The 21,814-nt window shown below is 38.0% G+C and overlaps 1 protein-coding gene across 6 annotated transcripts in view; it reads left to right on the forward strand.

Annotated features, from left to right (window-relative positions):
- LOC105211746 (protein sprouty) overlaps positions 1-10,640 on the forward strand; it is a 28,968-nt gene extending 18,328 nt beyond the window's left edge. For all 6 annotated transcript variants that reach the window (XM_011183354.3, XM_029039881.2, XM_054229503.1 and 3 more), the window contains one exon: positions 4,944-10,640. In XM_011183354.3, coding sequence (XP_011181656.1) covers positions 5,137-7,233 — 2,097 coding nt within the window. In that variant the 5' untranslated portion in view covers positions 4,944-5,136 and the 3' untranslated portion in view covers positions 7,234-10,640. The remainder of the gene's footprint in view (positions 1-4,943) is intronic.
- The last annotated feature ends 11,174 nt before the right edge of the window (positions 10,641-21,814 follow it).

The following is a 21,814-nucleotide window of genomic DNA, read 5'->3' on the forward strand; positions in this document are numbered from 1 at the left end:
CAAACACTGAAAAACTTAAAAACTTGAAAATTTTCGTCACCGATCTTTTGCCTTTAAACAAAAACCGTTATTTAATAATGTCTAGAAAAAACCAGCAACCATAACTGAATATGAATATATTTTTTTGTATTTTTATGACTAAGTAAGCTATATATTGGCATAAAAACTTAATGTTCACATACGTCTCAAAACCATCCCATTGTGTTCATACCTCCAACCACCATACAAACACCTTATAACTTATTCGTTATCATAGTTGTTATATACAGTGCTTGCGACTATTATAACTGTGTATGTGTTGTAGTTGTGCACCATATAGCCATAAAAGTGATCATCGACCTTTGTGAAGACTTTTTGCCTTGCTTTTGTTCGATCTGTGGTGGCTGGCATTGTTGTTGGTCTTTTAATAAATGTCTACTGCTTATAGTAAGTAATCGTTTCATTGTTGCTTTTGCTGTTATTGTTGTTGTTGTTGTTGCCTTTTTCCTGTTGTTTACATTCAGCGCATTCGTAATGATTGCGTTAATCCGCACGATCACCAATACAAAGGCGCGCCAGCGTTGCAGCTGTGATATCGTTTCATTGAATGCAGTTGTTGTGACGAGTTGTTGCTTGTAATGAGTACATAGATACACGCATACATTCACACATATTGTACACACTGATATTCATGCCTAACCAAGCTGCGCTCATTTCACTACTTACTTACACCTTTCAATAAAAAATGAATGATCTCCGTGTCCCTGTCTGTTAATATATGTATGTATGAGGGTTTCAATGTGTATGTATGTATGTGTGCCCGTAAACGTTTTGACTTTGTCACTTGTCTTGGCGAGCGACGAGCAGGAAACGAGTTTATTTCATCAATTAGTCAATAGTCGTCGCGTCCAGCAGACGCACTTTGCCTTATCAGAAATGTAGTACACTCCACAGAAATGAGTTAAAACCTCGAACCTCACGAGTGCCGACTGTCATTCTTCATTTCCACAACATCCGCATGATTTGAGCACATTTTGTGCGCGCTCATGACACTGTGCGACTTCTCTTCTAATAGCCACTTCTCTAAACTGTTAGTTGCATGCTGTGTGTGTGCTGCGAGGCTGCGGTGCAAGTACAGCATCATCAAGCACTTAATACTAAGAAAGCGTGTGAGTGTGTGTGTGAGTAATGAAGTCAGCAGCACTTACGCACAATTGGCATCCGCTGTTGGCAGCTGTCGACCTTGTTTGCTGTTGTTGCATGGTGGCTACCAAACACAGGTAGATTCATGGAAGCAGCCGCAGCGAAATGCAACTGCAGTTGTAAAGTCAAAGCAAAAAAAAACTGAAATCAGAAATAAATATCATAAATTCAGTAATACAGCATTTCATAGCTGTTAATTAACAGTACAGCTAATAATAAAGTCAGTGCAATGCAAAGTCCATGGCAAACGTTATCGCATACAAAACGATTACATCAATAATGTGAGCGCGGTCATCTGCGGTACAATGGCATATAAGTGCTATGTATACATGAATGTATTGAAAGCGTCTGCTAAATCATTTTTTTTTATTTGTGTAAAAAACAATTTCATTTACAAAACCTCAAGCAAACACACGTACATACATACACATACGAATGAATGCGCGTATTTGTTTCGTAGGCAATTACAGTGTTTTTTTTCGTTGCTTTTAAATGTCGCCTGCTGATTATATTTCCGCTCTCGTCTGATAATAGCAACGTTGGAAAAAACTAAATGAAATGCGAACGCATGAGTATTTCTTCCAAACCGATAACCATTCACTCGTATGTATATATGTATGTATGTATATAAATTATATGAAGTTCTGCATTCAGACGTGTGTTTATTGAGCTTTTCATGTGACTGTGACTTTGCTATGAACAACCTTAGTTATACATACATACGAACAAACATTTGTAGAATTGCCAAATTATATATGTACACTGACTTGAGACTTGAAGATTTGTATGTATTAGATTGCCTTCAATCCGTTTAATTTTTGCTTTTTCTAATTCTAAACACATAACCAGTGACACTGGAATTCTATGAAATGGTCAAAATTGATTATCCATGAAAAAGCAACCATAGCAGAAAAAGCAAAAATAACTGTAAATTAAGGAAAAATTGAAAATATATAAATTAATGTTAAATTCTTATTAACTAGAAGTTTTCTAGTTCTTTATGAGTATTACACTTTTATAGAACGAGAATCCAAGATAACAACAACTCTCATAACTGAATTTCGCAGTGAAACTACATTAATTGTGATGAGACTAGTTAATCTGAACCAACCTCAATAAGTGTCGCAATATTATCATCCAGAAAATGAACAAATACAGCTAATGAAAACTCAAATACTATGCCAAATTTATATTACGAAAAAAATGCGGCAAAAACAAACAAACGGTATTTTAAACCAAAACAAATTAATAGAAGATGAAAAATTAATTGAAAACGTAACCAACGCCCCCGAATTGACGTCATATCCGGCTTTGCGCGGGAGCAGCAAGCAGCGGAGCACAGAGCACAGCAGGCGACCAACAGCATGTGGGTACTCGAATGTGTGCTGCGTCGCTAATGACACTCAATGGCTGAAATGTACTTGAAATTACATACATACGTACATACGCTCCATGCAAAGAATGGAGAAAACGCGATTCTTAAAGTGAACAGACAATTTATTTACTAAATTTTCCGAAAGTCATGATTTTATATTTTTTCCACATATAAGCCACCCGTAGATATTAAAACAACAACATTTTTTTTGTTAATATTTTAATAACAGCACTGTTAAACGCTTCTAAATTCAATGTTAATGTTAAACAACTGATTATAGATAAAAATTAAAAAAAAAAATATTTTTAAATTAAAAATTAATTGAATTTACGATATTTCGCAGAAATTAGCACTTTAGTTTTGGTAATTTCGAAAATCATGGTCGCTTTAATGCCGAAATTTCGCTGTTGTACTTATCAGATCTGGCAACCTTATGCGCTTGCAGACAGACATACATACACACTCGTACGTATGCATAAACTGACAGAATAACAACAACAAGAACAACAGCAGCAAATTATAATGAAAAGCAAATATGATTGCCAAATTGAATGTAGTATATTTAAGCCACATCTACATATCTACACACGTACATACGTATGTTTGTATGTTTGTTTGTGCAACTACGAAATTTTCTGTACCCAACATTGGATTTGGTATTTTTAAACATTTCACGTAATTGTTGCTATTTTTCAGTCGTCAATTTTTTAATTTCAAATTTGAAATTATCTTTTTGCGTTTATTTTCGGATATTTGAATGTTCACGAGTGATGGCTGTGTATGTGTGTGTGTGTGTGTGTGTGTGTGTGGTCGCATATGTTATACGCCCGTTCTGTTTGCATTATTTCATTAATAAGAAATACAGAAACCGATTTTCTTGTTTCACAACAAAAACAAAAACCAACAAAAACAAATTCCAATTGTATTTTCATTGAAAGAACTTGACATGGCAAGCATTTAAAGAACGCTTCATATTTGTCTTCGCTGCTAATCACAAGGAATTATAGACAATACAAATACGGTAAAGTGAAGTGAAATAATGAATTGTTTTTCAGTGATATACATGAAACATTTTTACTCCAACACACAGCGTTTAAATTAAATATTTGTTTATTGTTTTCTTTCTTTTGCTCGCTGCGTGCGCTATGTATGTATTTGCCCAAGCGGGCGTTCGCTGCTAAACGCTAAATATTCATTCATTATTTCGACAGGCAATGTGTTGAATCGACAATTAAAGCAGAGGAAACGCAAATAGCGAGCGTTCGGGAATTATACAACAGCAACAGCAACAGATACAGACAGATATTGTGACTCTTTCAGCATCGAACGAACTCACAACCCACACACATATTGACATATATATACTCTACTACATACTGTTATGAGCGAAATGCAAGCGCCAAACACCGACCACATTCCATTCAAATTAACCCAAGCTCAGAAATCTCGAAAAGCAGTAAAAACCGAAACTGACGGAAAATCCAATTTGAAAAGACATTAACTGGACCTATTGTATACCTATTAATTAATAAGGTGTGTCTTTTCCTAATATGGAAAGTGTATTCTAACTTCTTAGAGAGGTGCCTGCATCATTTCTTATACTCAACGCATTGTGAGACTTCCACTGGTGGAGGATTTTCTACCTTATAGTTCTATTTGCCAAGTTTGTACCCAGCTGACCAACTTTTTATGGATTTCATATTGAATATTTTCGAAAATACGTTTTTGTTTACAGTTATTCACCTTGAACAACGTAGACACCACCACTACAGATATTCGCATGTTCACCCTGTGGGAAAGATTGGCTTCAGCATGAGTGCCTCGTTTGTGATTTTTTCGATTGTGGAGAGCTTTATTGATTTTAAGAGATTGAGAGTGTCTAAATATATTTACAGACCCAAATGGATTCTTATACTTTTTTTTGCTTTTTCCCTACTGAGCATTCGCATATTTTTTTTTAATATGCTAACCACTGTTCGTATGTGTGTATAAAAGTATAAACAAAAAGGCGGAAAAATACTTAAAATTTTTTGGATATCATTTTGCAAATTCTTCACACTTAGTATTTATAATAATTTTCAAAGTACAGAAATCGGTATTGGAATGTGTTGAAATATTTCTGGTTGAATAGAAAATACCATAACGTAAATTAGAGCCTTAATATTTACAGTTATATATACATATATATATAAATTTGCACAGGTTGAATATTTATAATTAAAAAGGAAATTTTTTTGAAAAATTGAAATTTTCTATTTTAAACAAAAGTTCAAACTATAATTGTTTTGGTAAGGTAGTATAACATTGCTTGGAGTATATATATATCATACATTTAGTTCATTCCACTTGCAACCAACTAATTTTGGTTTATTTTCTATATTTTCAGAAAGCGAATCATTTCACTTTCATCGCACTACGAATTATCAAAAACTTTACGTCGCATCTGAGAGACTGAGAATTTGACGAGCGTATTCTTTGATCTCCCACAAGAGCCGAACAAGAGAATGAGGGAAACTGATGGTCCACGGCTAGCGTACCGAGGGCATTGAGGTTTCTCAAGCAATAGTTTGCCACACTACATGGATCGTAGAAATGGCGGCGATATTTTGGCGCCACCTCGGCCCCCAAAGCACTTACCGCGTGTACATCGTCCTCGAGCACCCGAGCCAGAGACTATGTTAAACGGTGCGCAAATGCAACCGGAGTGGCAACATCAACAACAACAGCAGCAGCAGCAGCAGCAGCGGGAACAAGAAGAACGACAGAAACAGCGGCAAATGCCGACAACAACGTCGACGGCGACAGCAGCAACGAATACGACGAGCACCGAAGTAACGCAATGTACAATTAGTAGTAACCAGCGAGAGCAACAGCAACAGCAACAACAACAACAGCCACAACAGCATAATTTTAATAGCAACATTTATCCAAGTCAATATAGTATTACGGGGGCCGATCGTGGTGTCGGTACAATTAGTCGAAATGATAGTGTTGCCACTAATGGTGTTACAACATTGATGCAACCAGAACTCGAGGATTACGAGATTCATCATTTGACCATACTGCCACAGCGGCCAACCACATTAAATCTCAGTCGGAACAGCAGTCACGTGAGCACCACATCCTCATCGACATCATCATCGTCCATAACCGCGGCGAATACGTTTACACGCCGTCGACAATTACCGCCTACCCCGGGTGCTGCTGCTCGACTACTTGTTAACAACAATACGAACAACAACAGTAGCAGCAGTAGCGGCAGTAACAACGCGCGTAGCCAATCGAACAACAACGGTGGCTTAAGTGGTGGCCTCACTGGTTTACTTAGTCATTTCCATAGCACCGATCCAGCTGCTGCTTCATCAGTCACGCTGGCTCAACCGCGACCCGAGTCCCAGAGGCTCACCAACGAGTACGTCGATACTCCGTTCCGAAACGCTGCAGCAAATGCTGGCCTACCGAATCAACTGCAGCTGCAACATGCATCCCGCGCGCAACATCCGGCGGGACAGCATGATGGTGGCCAGACGACAACGCACCATCTGCTGTTGTTGCCACAGCGAGAGTTCCGTCAACAGCAACAGCAGCAACATCAACACCAGGTACATTCGAACCGCTTGGCGGGCACAGTGGCTTCGACGACCGTCACGGCGGGCATCGATGGCACGGACGGCTTCTTACATTCGCATCATAATCACAAAACGCCTATGTCCACTGCAGCGACAACAACCTGTCCACACACTGGCAAGGTGATTCCAGTCGCGCAAAATGGGCATAGCAGCAGCAGCGGTTTGGGCAGCTTCACCAGCTCACTGAACGCGCAACAGTCATTCACTCCGGCAATCACAAAACAACCCGCCTCAACGACCAGCCAAACTTCGCAAATCGGCAGTAATAATTGCAAATTTGCTAAAAATCTTCCCGCGTTCGACGACTTGTTGACCATGCACAACATAGCGACGGGCATTTCCACGCCACAGGGTATGATATCCGCCGTGCACGGCGCCAGTCCGCTGGGCACGCCCATCATACTGGGCAGCAGCGGTGACACATCCTCGCTGAATCAACTGCTTTGCCCACGATGCGGTCATTGCCGTTGCGAACAGTGCCAAAGTCCACCCCATCTGCCGCAAACGTGGCTCTGCAATAAGACCTGCCTATGCAGTGCCGAATCGGTCATCGATTATGTGTCGTGTCTGTGCTGCGCCAAAGCGTTATTCTACCATTGCGCACGCGACAACGACATGGACTGCGATGATGGCTCCGGCACACCCTGCGTTGACAATCCCTGCTCATGCGGACCCTACAAACGTACGCAGCGTTGGGGTTGGCTGGGCGCACTATCGCTCGTACTACCCTGCCTTTGGTTGTATTGGCCCATGCGCGGCTGCGTCTCGTTCTGTGAGAAGTGTTACGGACGGATTGTAGGTCGTGGTTGCCGCTGTCAACAGACGGACTCGCCAACCAACATTATTCCGATATCACAGTTGGGCCTTAACGGTAACGGAAGCAGCGGCACAGCAAGCATTTTAAGCGGCAACAATGGTGGTTCCGATTCATTGAAATCAGCCGATGGACATCATCATCATAACCATCATCACCATCACAATCATCATATGCGAAAGGGCGATCTAACGCCCAAGAAACGACTGCTCGATTCAAATGGCGAATACTAAAACGACAGATAACGCATGGGTATAAATATATCTAGAAAGTTAAAGTGTTAAGGGAAAACGCCGTTTAACTAGGGTACTACTTATACATACTCGTATAGTACAAGTTGGATCAGCAACTGATTTCAACTGAAGAACCACTGCTGGCGGTGGGTTGTGGCGTGAGGCAGTCGTAGGGAATATGGGACCGTCGGAACGGTTCTAAAGGGTGGCGGTAGTAGGTCTAGTTTAACGAGCAAAATCGGCTGATTGTAGAGAAGTGTTATTGACTGACAATCGAGCAACAGTATTTTAATGTAAAAGAGCTTGCATTTAGCGTGCGCAATCGAGTTCCAATCTCTCTCTCTCACTAATTTTAACTCCTTCTTCCAAAATTTTGTAAAATTTTGTCTGACCGCTGAACAGGGTGTGAACGAATCAGTGTTGCCACATAGCGCCAAGCCTGCCGCGGCAGTTTCCTAGTGTTAGAAACAGCAGAGTAGACACAGCAAGGTAACAGAACGCAAAGAGTAACTGCAACATTTTTACAAAAAAAAAAAAAACAATGCAGAACGAAATTTACTAAATGAACTAAAATGGTAAAATAGGAAGTTTGAAATGAAATTAAAGGGTCGGTTAGAAAGTAAAAGAAATGTGGGAAATTCATAAATAAACTATATATTTTAGCGTAAAACATAATAACCAAAGACTGCAAACAGATAATTATTAATTATTAGAAGTGTTATTTAAAGGGAAGTGAAAAGCGTGCTTTCTAATTTTAACTGTTTAATATTTCATGTGCGAGCGCAATTTCATTTTCAATTTCGATTTCGATTTCATTTTGCAATTTTCCAATTTTACTTAAACAAACAAATCGTCAAATATACCGTATTTCACTTTTTTTCAACAGGAAATTTGAGTAAAAAATTAACTTGATTTCACCGTTTGATTTCCTTCCTGAAACCTTTTGTTTCATAAATTTTTTTTTTTTAATTTTTTTTATAAATTGTAATTATTTTTTTTTTTAATTTTCTTTAATGTTTTATTTGTTCACCATCTAAGTCAGGTCGTAGTGTCAGCAATTGACATTTAATTGAATACTTTATAACATAATTCCATTGTAAAAACAAAATAAAAGTAATTAAATAAAATACAATTGTATATAAGAAATCGTAAACCAGACGCTTTTATAGAGTTGGAAACTGTAAAACTAAGTAAAACAAACGGAAAAAGAGTATATAAAGAAAGCGAGAGAATATATGCGAAGTGCTGAAGTTATATAAAGGCATGACTAAGGCAAGGGAGAGAATGCTTTTGAAGTTACTCGTCGCTTAAAACGCTACAAGGAGGTCTCTTAGCTGTCATGTCCACATTTGAATAAAATACTTCTAAATTTCGATTTGTAAATAGATACACAAATGTGAGCCTGTTACCTTGAGTATTTGGCCGCTTTCCAAAAGTTCGACGGAATTATACACCCATATTCAGCAGTTTAACACTCCTTTTGAGCTAAACAGATAAAATAGAATAGAATAAAAAAAGCGAAAGAAATGTTTGCGATAATAAAAATCTCCGCAAATGGTTATCGTATATGTGCGATGTATTTCAAAAGCTATTCGATTTATGAAAGCTACTTGCCTTTAGCGTTCTTTATAGTCTTCGCATTCGCATTCATGCATTATTCTTTTGATTCCTACAGTCTAAATGAAAAAAAGCGAAACAAAAAGCAAAATAAGTAAATTAAATATATATAATATACATACGTACGCACACATGCTTGCGTTTTGTATGTATGTATGTGTGTGTGCAGATAAAAAATGATGAACTTCGTAAAATGTATTTTATAAAGGAAACTTTTTGTAGCGTATACAAAATAAAAAAAAAAATGAGAAGAAATAAGCATAAAAATATATAAAACATTGCTCTTTACCATGAAACAAGCGAAACAGCACACAGCACTAGCAAATCAGTTAGTTTAATTCCAGCAGTTTTTTTCAAAGCTCCGGAAGTAATGAGTTTGCTTACAAAAAACAAGCTGAGTACTGATTTGCAACTCTTGGACGCCGCGTTGGTTTTGTAGACGAACTAGCAGTTGTGATCTTGGTTGCTATACATATGTTCCTTAAGCTTTCACTTTCTATAGCTTTAGTTTTCAAAAAGCTAAATGAAAATGTTCAATTCCTTGTGAGTTTTCAAAATGGTTTATATACTCGTAGAGAAAAAGTAAGAAGAGCTAGCGCTTAGCTAATTGACAAAAGCTCAAACGAGCTTTAAAGCTTCAACGCGCTTTTGTCAAATTTCAAAAACTGTTCAAAAACTGTTTAATGGGCATAGTTTTGGCATTCTAGCTGTTGAAAAATCAGTAGACTCACAAAGCAACAAAAAGCTCAAACTAAAGTTTTTCAATTTAAGCTTTGGTTTATAAAGCTTTTACATTGAAAAGTAGCACAATTCAGTCTCTTTTTAAAATATTACACTTTTATCTTCGGTAGTTACCATAGTTTCTATATTCACTAAAAAAAACACCAGAAGCCAACCGTGTTCCGTTGAAAATTTGTAACCAACGCATCTTGCGCATTTTTTCTGCAGACTTCAAGCAGTAAATAAATAAATAATTGCAAAGACACAAGCTAATTGATGCGTTGCTGTTTCGCCGCAAATACTGTCTGGTCCATAGATTATATCGAAAGTTATAAGCACACATACACACCTAAACTTACACATACATCCAGAGCCTTGCGATTTTAAGTAAAATGGCGTCACTTTCGTCACAAAATTTAAACACCAAATAAATTAGGGGAGAAAATTAAAAACATATATGTCTACTTACATGTATGGTAAATCTTATTTTTATACAATTGAAATTTTGTTTATTTTATACGAGGAATACTATTATAAAAAAATCCTATAATTGCTTGAACAAGTGTAAAATAGTGTATATATGTATGTAAAATGTGTGACGTAAATTCTAAATTATTTACGAAGCGAAATTATTTTTTTTAAATGAAAGCACTACACCTGCAAATACCGTTAAATGCCACTACTTTATATATATGTATATGTATATGTATATGTATATGATCCTTATGTGCACTGCGTTGAAGAGAGTGTAGTGAAAGTTTAAGTTATTATTTACACAGTTATATTGTGAAAACAAAACGCCAATTTTAAGTCCAATCAAGCAAAATCGTCACTTATCTTTGATAACTAAAGACAGATAAGAACTGTAAATTGTTTCGTGTAATCGTGAGCGTAGAGAGTAGTGGTAAGAAGCTAAAACTACTAAATTTATTTATACTTACTGATATATACAACTACGATATATCGTATATGCATAAATGTCACTATTGAATAACGGAAACAAAATATAGTTGTAGTATGAACAAAGTTTAAAAACAAAAACAAAGCAAAAAACAAAAAAAAAAAACAAACAAGCAAACAAGCAAAACAAAAACCAAGCTAAACTTAGTTATTAATTAATTTTAGTTACGGAATTTAATTAATGTACAATTACAACTATTATTACTATAATTAAATATTATTATTATTATGATTATGATTATGACTATTATTTAAAATTAAAGAGAAATCTATATTATTGTTACACAAATATGATTAAAATATTATACAAAATGCGCGAAGTAAAATTAAATTGTATATGTAATTAATGTAAAATTGAGACTAATTTAATGTTATGTAAAAAGAAAAACAACAACAACAAAACTAAAAAAATAGCAATCGACTAAAACAGAAAAAAAGTAAACAAGCTCCATGTCTTCGTACTCGTATGCGTGCGCTTACGCGAGGGACATGGCACTGCAAAAATCGCGATTCAGCGTTAATTTTGAATGAGACCAACAGTGCATCAGTGGAGATCTTTCAGAAGCGAAAGTTCAATACTTTTTTTTTTGCGTTCCAAATAGTTTTGTACGGACCACGCCTACATCACACGTTTGCAGAGGCCTTGGCGTGGTCCTTGCCTGAGATTTATTTGCGCGTGTTGCACGATGATTTTTGCATGGCAACCCCACGCTTAAGCGCACACATACGCACCGACGCAAAGTAGGCGTGTGTGGGGGGAGCGACGTTGTTTGAATTTGTTTTGTTTTGTTTTGTTTTGTTTTGTTTTGTTTTTAATAAGCGAACAGGAATATTATTTATTTTATTTGTAACATATTTTAATACTACGAGTACTACTAAACTAAATGTATGAAAGAAAAATAGACTCAAACCGTTTGTAAATTTCAAAAGATAAAACACTAAAACCAACTGTATGTTAATACTATACCACATACTGTCTATATATTGTATGTATGTACATGCATAAGTGTGTGTGTGTGTCTGTGTGTGACGTGTATGTATGTATGTACGAAAACAAACAAGTGAAATAAACATTTAAAAAATTAGAAATAATGAAAGAAAGAAAGTAACCAAATCGATTTCACACACGCATTAATATCGACATACAAACAAACATTCATGCCACGCAGAGAATGCATATATGCACATACACACAAACATACATAGATACTAAAGTTAACGAGAATGATGATGTTAATGATGATGATGATGCACTCATAGAGTTGAAGAAATGATTATTATTATTAAATACGAAATAAATAAACAAAAAAAATCATAAAATACTAAAATTTTAATTCGCCGTGTTTTCATTGACCTCAACAAGTTGCAAGCAAGTTAGTTAGTTAATTGCTACAGTTTGAAATGCAGATACTTATTAGCTCATTGCAGCTTTACCGTTGTTATATTGAGATAGATAAAAAAGAAACCGAGCAACTGATTCACTGATGAGCCAAGTGAAATAGTGAAATTGGTCAGAGTGTACACTTTACGGCTCGGCTCTACAGCGCCTCTAAACACGTCTCAGCAGAAGCTGTAGCAGAGTTGCAACGATGAATGTTGCAAAACAACAGTTCTCAACAGTGAATTGTCGATTCATTCTGCGAATTGTTGCCTAAAATATATACACACTTTTCTGTACAAGCACTGTGCACTGTGAAGCTATTTAAGAGACCTTCCCGGAAAGACTTTGCAGTCTCTAACAACATGACTCGAAGATTTGAGTGAGTATCCACTGGCTCCATGTAGCTGGAAGTTCAGTAATCGCAGGTAAGTACATACGCATTGGAGTTCCACTGCTTGGATATCTGTTCAAGACCAATTAGACGGCCGACTGGCTTTTTTCCAAAGAATTAAAGTACGATATTTATGACGAAATCGAAAAAAATATTGATTCGCCGACATTCTTTCATTTCAGCTAACGCTAAGCGCTCTTTTTAAATTGTTCTAGCGCTGTTGCGCTGTTTTGATCAGTACCATTTTGGTCAGCAAATTGTAATTGATTCCGCGGATAGACATTTAAGGTGCACCTTCAAAAACGCACACATGGACACATCCATATATATGTACTTCCAGAGAGGAGTATCCAAAATCATACAGCTGAGGGAAATGCGAGCAACGGCGAAAAGATGGCATACGGCATACGGCAGCAGCAGCAGCACCGCTCGAAGCGCAACAACTCTGGCAACAACAATGAAATCAAATAAAATTAAAAACATTAACAACAACAACAACAACTATAGCAGCAATAACAACCACAATTGCCCGCGACAGCAGGCAGGCAATGAGGGAAAAATAAAACTAAAGCAGCTGCTTCCGGTGTTTGATTGATAGTGAACTGGCAGTTTGTTTATCTCTTGGATTTGAAAGCAAAACAACAACAAGAACAACAACACAACGACAAACTGAAAACTGACTACATACACTGCGACTTTATATGGGCGTGTGTATATGTACTTGCAAGTGTATGTATGTAGTGGCAGCACACAGTGAGACTCCTGCGAGTGAAACACAAACGAATGGAATGGAAAAGAAAAACATTCTAGAGCGGCAAGAGCACACATGAAGAGCGATGACTGATGCAGATGTGTGTGGTGTGTGTGTGTGTGTGTGGAGCTGTGTTCAATTGCTCCGAGCGATAAGCGCTATGCACTGCCTACGCGAGCGCCGACGACGAGGGAACACAATCAGAGTAGAGCGGCAGAATGAGTGTCTGTCTGTGGCGAAAAGATGCGAATGAGAAAGGGACACTCTCGCGGTCGCCGCTGCATTGCGGCGAGACACTTTATTTTTAAATGCATGCAACAAACATACACTCATATACATATATACATATATATCCATGCACTGTGTGTGTGTGTGTGTGTGATTATGTTTGTAGGGGCATATTTACATAGAAATTTGAAGCATACAACAACATGCACACATAATCGAACGCAAACCCACACACTTTAATATGTTTGCATTGCGTTGTACAACAACAACAACTGCAACAAAGTACACAAACATGCGATACTAGGGTGAACCAGAATTCTATGGTCTTTGCATATTTCTTTGTACACTTTCTGCTGAACGGATAAAGGAGTGTCGGTTAAAAGACCTCCTATACGAGGTATGTTAAAAAATAACGGTAATTTTTATTTTTTTTTTTACAATAAACATCTTTAAAATATTTCCCATTCGTTATTATGCGCTTGTGTTAGCGCTTCTTCCACTCCGCTTCTTCTAATCTGACCGCTTCTCAAACTCAATTTTTGGGAAAGAAAAATGTTGACAATTGAACTCTCCACACTCACGAAATTTTAAATTTTACACCCACCCTAATACACTGTGGCATATAAACACACGCACCGGCAATCGTTCCGCCATTCCGCCATTTCGCCATTGAATGGAACGTCGAGCCTGTCATTCAGTTGCTGGGGTGCACCATGTGTGCGCGCGAACGCTGATGCCCCACTGTAGCACACAGGAAATCAGCTAAATTGCAACAAAAGCAGCAACAACAACGACAACGACAACAACAGCAACGGTAACAACAATCATCAAAACAGCTACATCCGCCAATGCAAAAGAAATTATGTAGCGCAAAAATAATAGCAACAACACAAAATGCACGTTTATGTTGCAGACGATGGAGATGATGCTTCAACCGGCACCCAGCATCCGCTCACTCACACAAAAATACTTGGAAATATTAACACTCGCATGCAGTTTTACAGTTACGAAAGATGGACTGAGTTATCTTAGCAATTTCAGGCGATGAAAATCAAATGCAGAACAGAGCACAGAGAATTTGTGTTGTTGTAATTTGTAATAGAGTTCATTTTTTTGATCAGCTAGTTAAGATGTTGACTATTGGGCAAGAAAGTTCAGGTATATACTGATATATTGGATCTAAGATCGATTAATTGATCATATTAATGAGTCTCCGACAAAATGGACGAAATTTGTGGAAACTCCTTCACAAGCCTCTTACTTGGACGACTTCAAGACCCTTTTTTCAAAATTTTTTACTGTGAACTCCAGTCCGCTCACCTATTTCGTTCGTATCTCGGCACATTGAAGTCCTGTTCTCGAAACAAGGCGTACTCCCAACGGCAAATTTTTTGTTAGTTGTGAAAAAACTACAGCCGATCCGGTTTCCCTGTACGTTCCCGGAAAAAAATACTTGCGCACACGCCTCCCTAAAATTCATTATATGATACATATGTATGTGGCAAAACGGACCGGCTGCTTTGCTATCGGAAAACATGAACTTCTGACAGCGGATGCGGAGCAAAACCGAATTTGTTGCCCCCAATTTTCTGCTGACAACAGGCGCTATGAAGGGAGCCGAATTTGGGGTGAGTGCTGTGCAGCTATTGGCAACGTCAGCATACACATCGAGAATATTGTTGTTGTTGTTGTTGTTGTTGTTGTTGCAACAAACGTAGATCACGCAGCTGTTGTTGTTGACTGCGAGTTGAGTGATAATTCCATTTATTTTTAGGCTGCTTATTTATATGAAATGAAATAAGAGATTAACAAAGAATTACACCAAAACAGGCAAGTGCAGCGGCCACCTGAGAGGGTGTGAGTCTCTGGTGATGTTGCGAGTTTGTTTTGGGCATGAATTCCCTTCAGATTTACAGTTATTACATAACAAGGTGTGTCCAGAGGTTGTTCAGTTAAGGACAACACAAAGGAAGATAAGAGAAGGCCATTCTGCCCACTCAGCACAGCTGACGAGTCCATAGAGTGCTGCACCAAAGGTCTGAATGTTTAAAAAGTGATTAAAGTTCTTGATGGACTCGGCACTCGACAGAAGTATATATCTCTAAACGATCCTGCAAGGCCTCGGCTTGAAGACTGATTATGATATACGCAGTTAATGAAGAATATTTCTACAATATAACGGCGGAAGTGCCAATTCATTTCTGAAGAACTTCTACAGTCAACTAAAACCTCCTGGAGATCCATTGCTTCTCGCTCTCAGCAAAAACATCTCAAAAGAAGAAACAAGCTCCAATGTACGTTTAATCCCTTAATTTCTAAATATACTTCTCCAAGATGTGAGGTCTTGATAAATCAGATTTTATGTAAGTTATACGAGTGAAAAAGGTAACTTGCTTTAGACCACAAAAGCGGTAATATCTACGAGGATGAAATAATGTTTTAGGTATTTTCATGCAAACCATAGCTATTCTAAATATAAAAGAAGTCTGCATAATAGGTTGGGAGTAAGGTGAGTACTTAATTCCTTCTCATTCATAGCTCTGTCGGTTGTTGTTTTTGCGTTTATATAGAAAATTCCTCAATTTTTAATTGGCTTATAACAGGATATCGTGACCAGACAATTGATATGCCCACCATGAGAGAAGAAGAGAAGAGTAGCAATAAAAATCATAAGAATCAGCCGTTAATGCCTACTGTTTGCAGTCGTATCCTGGCGAACGGAAGTCGTTTGTGGTTCCACGCACACTTGCCAACACACACGCACAAGAATACCTTCACGAACATGAACATGAACATGAGTAATGCACGATGTGTAATATGTTCGCAAAGATAAATAATCATAAGGTAAATGCATTGGCACATCCTCTCGCTCAACTTCCCTTCCATTTTTCGTTTTCATTACAATTCGATCCGTCGTCCGATCTCCGCGGCATTTCTCCACTTTGTTTGTGCACTTTTCGATATTTATTTACATTCTATGTATCATATGTATGTGTGTAATGCTCATTTTGCATAGGCGTACTCATATTCGTATGCAACAGGTGTATTGCAGGTGGACTTTTTAATGGTAAATATCCGGTTGCCTTCTTGCTCTTGGGTATGCTCTGCTGTTGTTGTTGGAATTATGTTAGTTAGTATGGAATTGGAAATTTTCTATTCTGTGAATTTTCTTATAAAACGCATAATATATTCTTGGAACATTTTCTTTCGAAGTAAGTTCCTTATTGAGAAGGTACCAAATAAAAATGTCTCAATCTGATATCACTCACATAATTTAATTAAATTGCTTTTTCTTATTTTTTTGTAAAATCATTTAATGCTGATACAAATGTTAAATGTTTTGAATTGAATTTCAAGTAATCACAATCACTACACGAAAGCACAAATCACAAATCACAAAAAAGATGAGCAACATTGGCATTAGTGGCAAATAATCACCTTTCGGTGTTGAAATTATCACTTCGTCTGAGCTGCGCAAACATCACTGCAAGCGATAACCTCATAGTCGGTTTGGGTCATCTGTTGTTGTTGTTGTTTTATTTATTTATTTATTTTTTATTCAAAATCCAAAGGCAACAAATATAAAATAGATCTGACACATATATACACGTACATAGTTGCATTTGTATGTATGCATGTACATACCTACATGAAATACTGTTACAATTTGTGTTCGGTTCCACAGAGAGAGCGCCTTGCGCCACGGTAGACTTCAATTGTTTTCCACCATTGAGAACACTTATCAACAGTGATTTTGGAACTCAGTTCATTTTGAATCTAGTAGATTGTGTTGATTACATAAATACACGCGGAGTTTTTGAGATATCGCCACATAACAGTATTTTATAAGTAGAAAGTGACACAAACTCATAGCTGGAACATGACTGGAATGAAAAATTTAGAAACATATCTAAGAGGCCACCTGCAAAAGCTTTGTATATAGTATGATGAGATGCTTGAGTATTATCTTTGCGAATGCCCAGTCTTTAGTTGGTTGAGAAGGGATACCCCGACTGAGTTGTTTGGAGCTTATTTGGGTACCTCTGGGGAGCACAATGGGCCAAATGATGACATAAGTGCAGACGCTTGCGGCTCTCTTTGCCTACCTTTTCAACCAACAGAATATGGAAATCCCTCCAATTCTCTTCACGGCTTTCCCGTACTAACGGTTTTTAGTGCTAGACTAGTATTGATAAAGCGACGTTGACAAACACAGAAGAAGAAGAACGAGTGACAGGTGACCACTAGTCACTAGTCGTCGTTAGTTGCAAGATTCACAAAATCACGCTTGAAATAATATTTTTGTCAGTAAAATTAAAACCTTTTTACAGGAACTCTATTATTAGAGGCTTTCTACAAGCTAACAAACCTCACGAATATTAAGAACCCCACCCGAAGAATGGGTAAATATGTTTTTTTCGCTCTACAATTGCTGAACTATTTGGCTATTATATAATTAACGAATGACTAATATTCGAATATTATTAATTGTACTCTTTAACTGTATTTCATTGTAAGTAATTAAGGTACTAGTTTTGGGGAGGCTTGCAGTGCGACGAAAGCCCACTATCTGGCTTCCACTGTTTCGACTCTCGTTTAGTTAACTTCTACGGTCGTTCTCACTGCTAAACAGCAAAGTGCATGTTCGTCGCTGGTTGTTCGTTTTTATCGTTTACATCGGTGCGCCGTCGCTGGAGCTCCGATCGCGTCAACAACGCGCTGCATTTGTCCATGCGCAAGCGATCGTCGCACACACTGCTCAATGGAGAAATGGAAAAGTCAATGACCCGGAAATCGTGTCTAAAACTGACGGCAACACCAACACCAACACCAACACCAACACCAACAGCAACAGCCAAAGCAACAACGACCATGCGTCGGGCATTGGGCGTTGGGCGACGGCAGCAATAACAGCGATCGCGACGACGGCGCAGTGCGAGTATGTAATGTTGGCGGCAGTCGAGAAGTGCGTGTGCGTGCGTGCGTGCGTCCGCACTGGCCTACACATATGTGCGCGTGAGTGTGCCTATGGACAGACACGTAAATTATGCATGGAGGGACTAATGGGTGAAAAGCCCGAACGGATGGACAATCAATGGCATGGCACAACAGCCGACGCGTTTTATTTAATGCAGGAAATGTAGAACTCCGCGCAGAGTGGCGCAGCGCAGCGCTGCATAGAGCATAAAGTGGCGGACGAGTGGTTGCGTGCTATAGCGGCAGCACTAGAAGCAGTCGAGGCAATCAAACGCAATTAATGTGACGTTGATGCCCATCTATCGATAGACCCCAGCCAGACAGTAATGGTCCAGATCGCAACGGGATGCACATAACACAAGAAAATTATAGGCTCCACGCATTCTCTCGCCCATTCACGCAACGCGCGCTCGTCTTGCGGAGCGCGGACCACGGACCACATCATCAGCAGCAGCAACAGTTGCCGCATTGCCTCATTGCGTGAGGCGAGAGTTGGACGGCGATTCAGATTTGCATCGCGCAGGTGATGTGAATGGCCCGATCCAACAAAATGCCGAGTTAATACGAAACTACTTTTCACTAATTCACGCAAGTATGCGTTCACTTAAGCCATACATATCTACGAATATGTACAAGTGTATAGGGTATAGGCGCATTCATAGATACTCGTATGTGGAGCGCTGGCAGTCTTCTACATTGAGCGTTTGCTCCCCATTCTTCACTAATAATGCTCACCCTTTTTCTGATTGCGTTTGCTCCTATTCGGTCGTGTGTTGTTGTTTTTGTTTTTACTTGTTTTTTCTTGTTTTTTGATTTGGAAATCTATTTTTATTCCACATTGAACTGCGGGGGCAGGTCTTTTACTGGTCGGAGCTTTGGAGACGGCTGCAATAGGCTGTGTTGCTGCAAGTGCCAGACCGACAGAGTCAGCCGCAAAGTGCATTGATTCACCAGCCTTCAGCAGTCGCGTTCATTCTGCAATCGCTTTTGTAGATACTTGTGTGGAGAATTGGACGTTCTTTGCCTTTTGCTTTTTGCTTTCGATTTGTTCTTCTTTTATCTTGAACGCTCGTAAATGGTAGCCGCTTTCTATTATGATATATCTTTGTTGTTGTCGTTGTTGTTGCAATGCAATTTAGTAATCTCCAGTAATTTTTTGTGCAGTTGAACACTTTCTATTCTATTTATATTTGTTGTTTTTTCCTATAACGGCATATTATCACCGAATGTAAGCTAACTAATTAGCTGTGATTTATTACGGCGAAAAGATAATACGAAACTTATTAAATCCCCCAGTTAGAGAGATTAACGGAGAAGCTAAATGTGTTTTTGTAATTATTACAACAAATTTTCTAATATTCAACCTTATCACATACACATCGGGATAAACTTAGAAGATCAGTTAGACTTTGAAATTATTAATTAGAGATACAGAAAGATTTTTGAGAGAAACTATAAGAGACAACAGTTTCCAGGGCACTCTTTTATAATCAGAGACTCTGAAAATATAGGTTCTTATTTCTAATATCTCAAATATTACAAACGAATAGCCGAACTTACCGAGGAAGCACATCAAATATGATAGTTTCGTGCTCCCGCAGACAATCAGTCGTACATATGTATGTATATAAGTGTGTGTGCCGAGAAAATCCATTCAAGTTCCCGTAACCTCACGCACAGTGTTTAAAATAAATATAATAATAAAAAAGTCTGAATCACGTGCATAAAAAAACTCTCTCAGGGGTTGTTATAGTAGGCGTGTATCAAACATAACGGTGCATTGAAAAGCACACAAACGCCGACATACCCCTGCATGTATTTCACTATGAACCACTGCATGCTCGCACTTGTCAAATATACTATAGCACTTAGAACATCCTGTCATAAGAACAACACCGTTCACTTTATCGCCACGAAGAAACACTTGAAGAACGCTTCACATCCGTCGATCGTCAGTTGAGAAACAAAGCATACGCTTCGCGTTTGTGCTCATTTGTTTCCCGGTATTACAAACACACGAATACACTTGCTTACTTACGTATAAATATTTCTATCGAATCCCTCTAGAAAACCCGAATTGATTTATCGAAAATCCGAACAGTTACAATATTTAACTTGAGAACTCATTTTAAAGTTAATTAGTGAGTATTAAGGGTATGGGTATCCGACCAAATTAAAGTTTTCCAAAAGTTATTATTAACAAAAAGGAAAGGCTAAGTTCGGGTGCAACCGAACATTTTATACTCTCGCAATTTATTGAAGAATTTTTATTAAGATAACATACAAATTTAACCATAAATCTGGCACAAAGTTTAATAGAATAACGAAAATCGTCCTATATAGTGTATGAGGGCTGAAGAAAGTCCTGAACCGATTTCATTCATTTTCACCTGCAAGGTACACTATATCCAAGACTATACACTCACTTAATTTCGCTAAGATATCAACAAGATCATAGTTCAACATGTTCGATAACAGGGACCTTGAAAAGTTATAGTCCGTTTTCGACAATTTTTTCTCAAGTGAAGCCAGAGATGATATGTACTATTTGTGTAAAGTTTTATTCCGCTATCTTCATTGGTTCCTTATGTATACATACATTATAAAGTGAAGGAATCAGATGGAATTCAAAATTGAGTTATATAGGAAGTTGTCGTGGTTATGAACCGATTTCGGCCATATTCCACTAGAGTCATCAGGGTGTCAAGAAAATATTATATACCGAATTTCATTGAAATCTGTCGAGTAGTTCTTGAGATATGGTTTTTGACCCATAAGTGGGCAACACCATTTTCCATTTTGTAAAAAAATCTCAGTGCAGCTTCCTTCTGGCATAAAATTTGGTGTTTCTAACGTTTCTCGTTAGTGAGTTAACCCACTTTTAGTTATTTTCAACCTAACCTTTGTATGGGAGGTGGGCGTGGTTATTATCCGATTTCTTTCATTTTTGGACTGTATAAGGAAACGGTTGAAAGAAACGACTGCAGAAAGTTTGGTTTATATAGCTTTATTGGTTTGCGAGTTATATACAAAAAACCTATTTGTGGGCGTGGTCACGACCACTTTTCCAAACAAATTACATCCAAATGTGCCCCCCCCCTAATACGATTCTATGTTCCAAATTTTATTTTGGCAATGGTCCGATTTTGCCCATTTTCGAAAGCAACCTCCTCAGGGTGACAAGGAATACGTGTTCCAAGTTTCGTTAAGATATCTCAATTTTTACTCAAGTTATCCGTTGCACGGACAGACGGACGTACGGTCGAACGGACGGACGGACAGACAGACATTCGGATTTTGACTCGTCTCGTCACCCTGATCATTTTGATATACATAACCCTATATCTAACTCGTTTAGTTTTATGACTTACAAACAACCGTTAGGTGAACAAAACTAAAATACTCTCTTAGCACCTTTTGTTGCGAGAGTATAAAAATTCAGAAACTATTATAGTTCTCGTGTACTTTTCTACAGTAGTTGGTTCATTATTTAATTGAGAAGAGATCGACCGCGCTTCACAAAACCCATTTTATTCATATCAACATTGATCCGCAG

The sequence above is a fragment of the Zeugodacus cucurbitae genome, chromosome 4 (genome assembly GCF_028554725.1).
Source record: "Zeugodacus cucurbitae isolate PBARC_wt_2022May chromosome 4, idZeuCucr1.2, whole genome shotgun sequence".
Lineage (NCBI taxonomy): Eukaryota > Metazoa > Arthropoda > Insecta > Diptera > Tephritidae > Zeugodacus > Zeugodacus cucurbitae.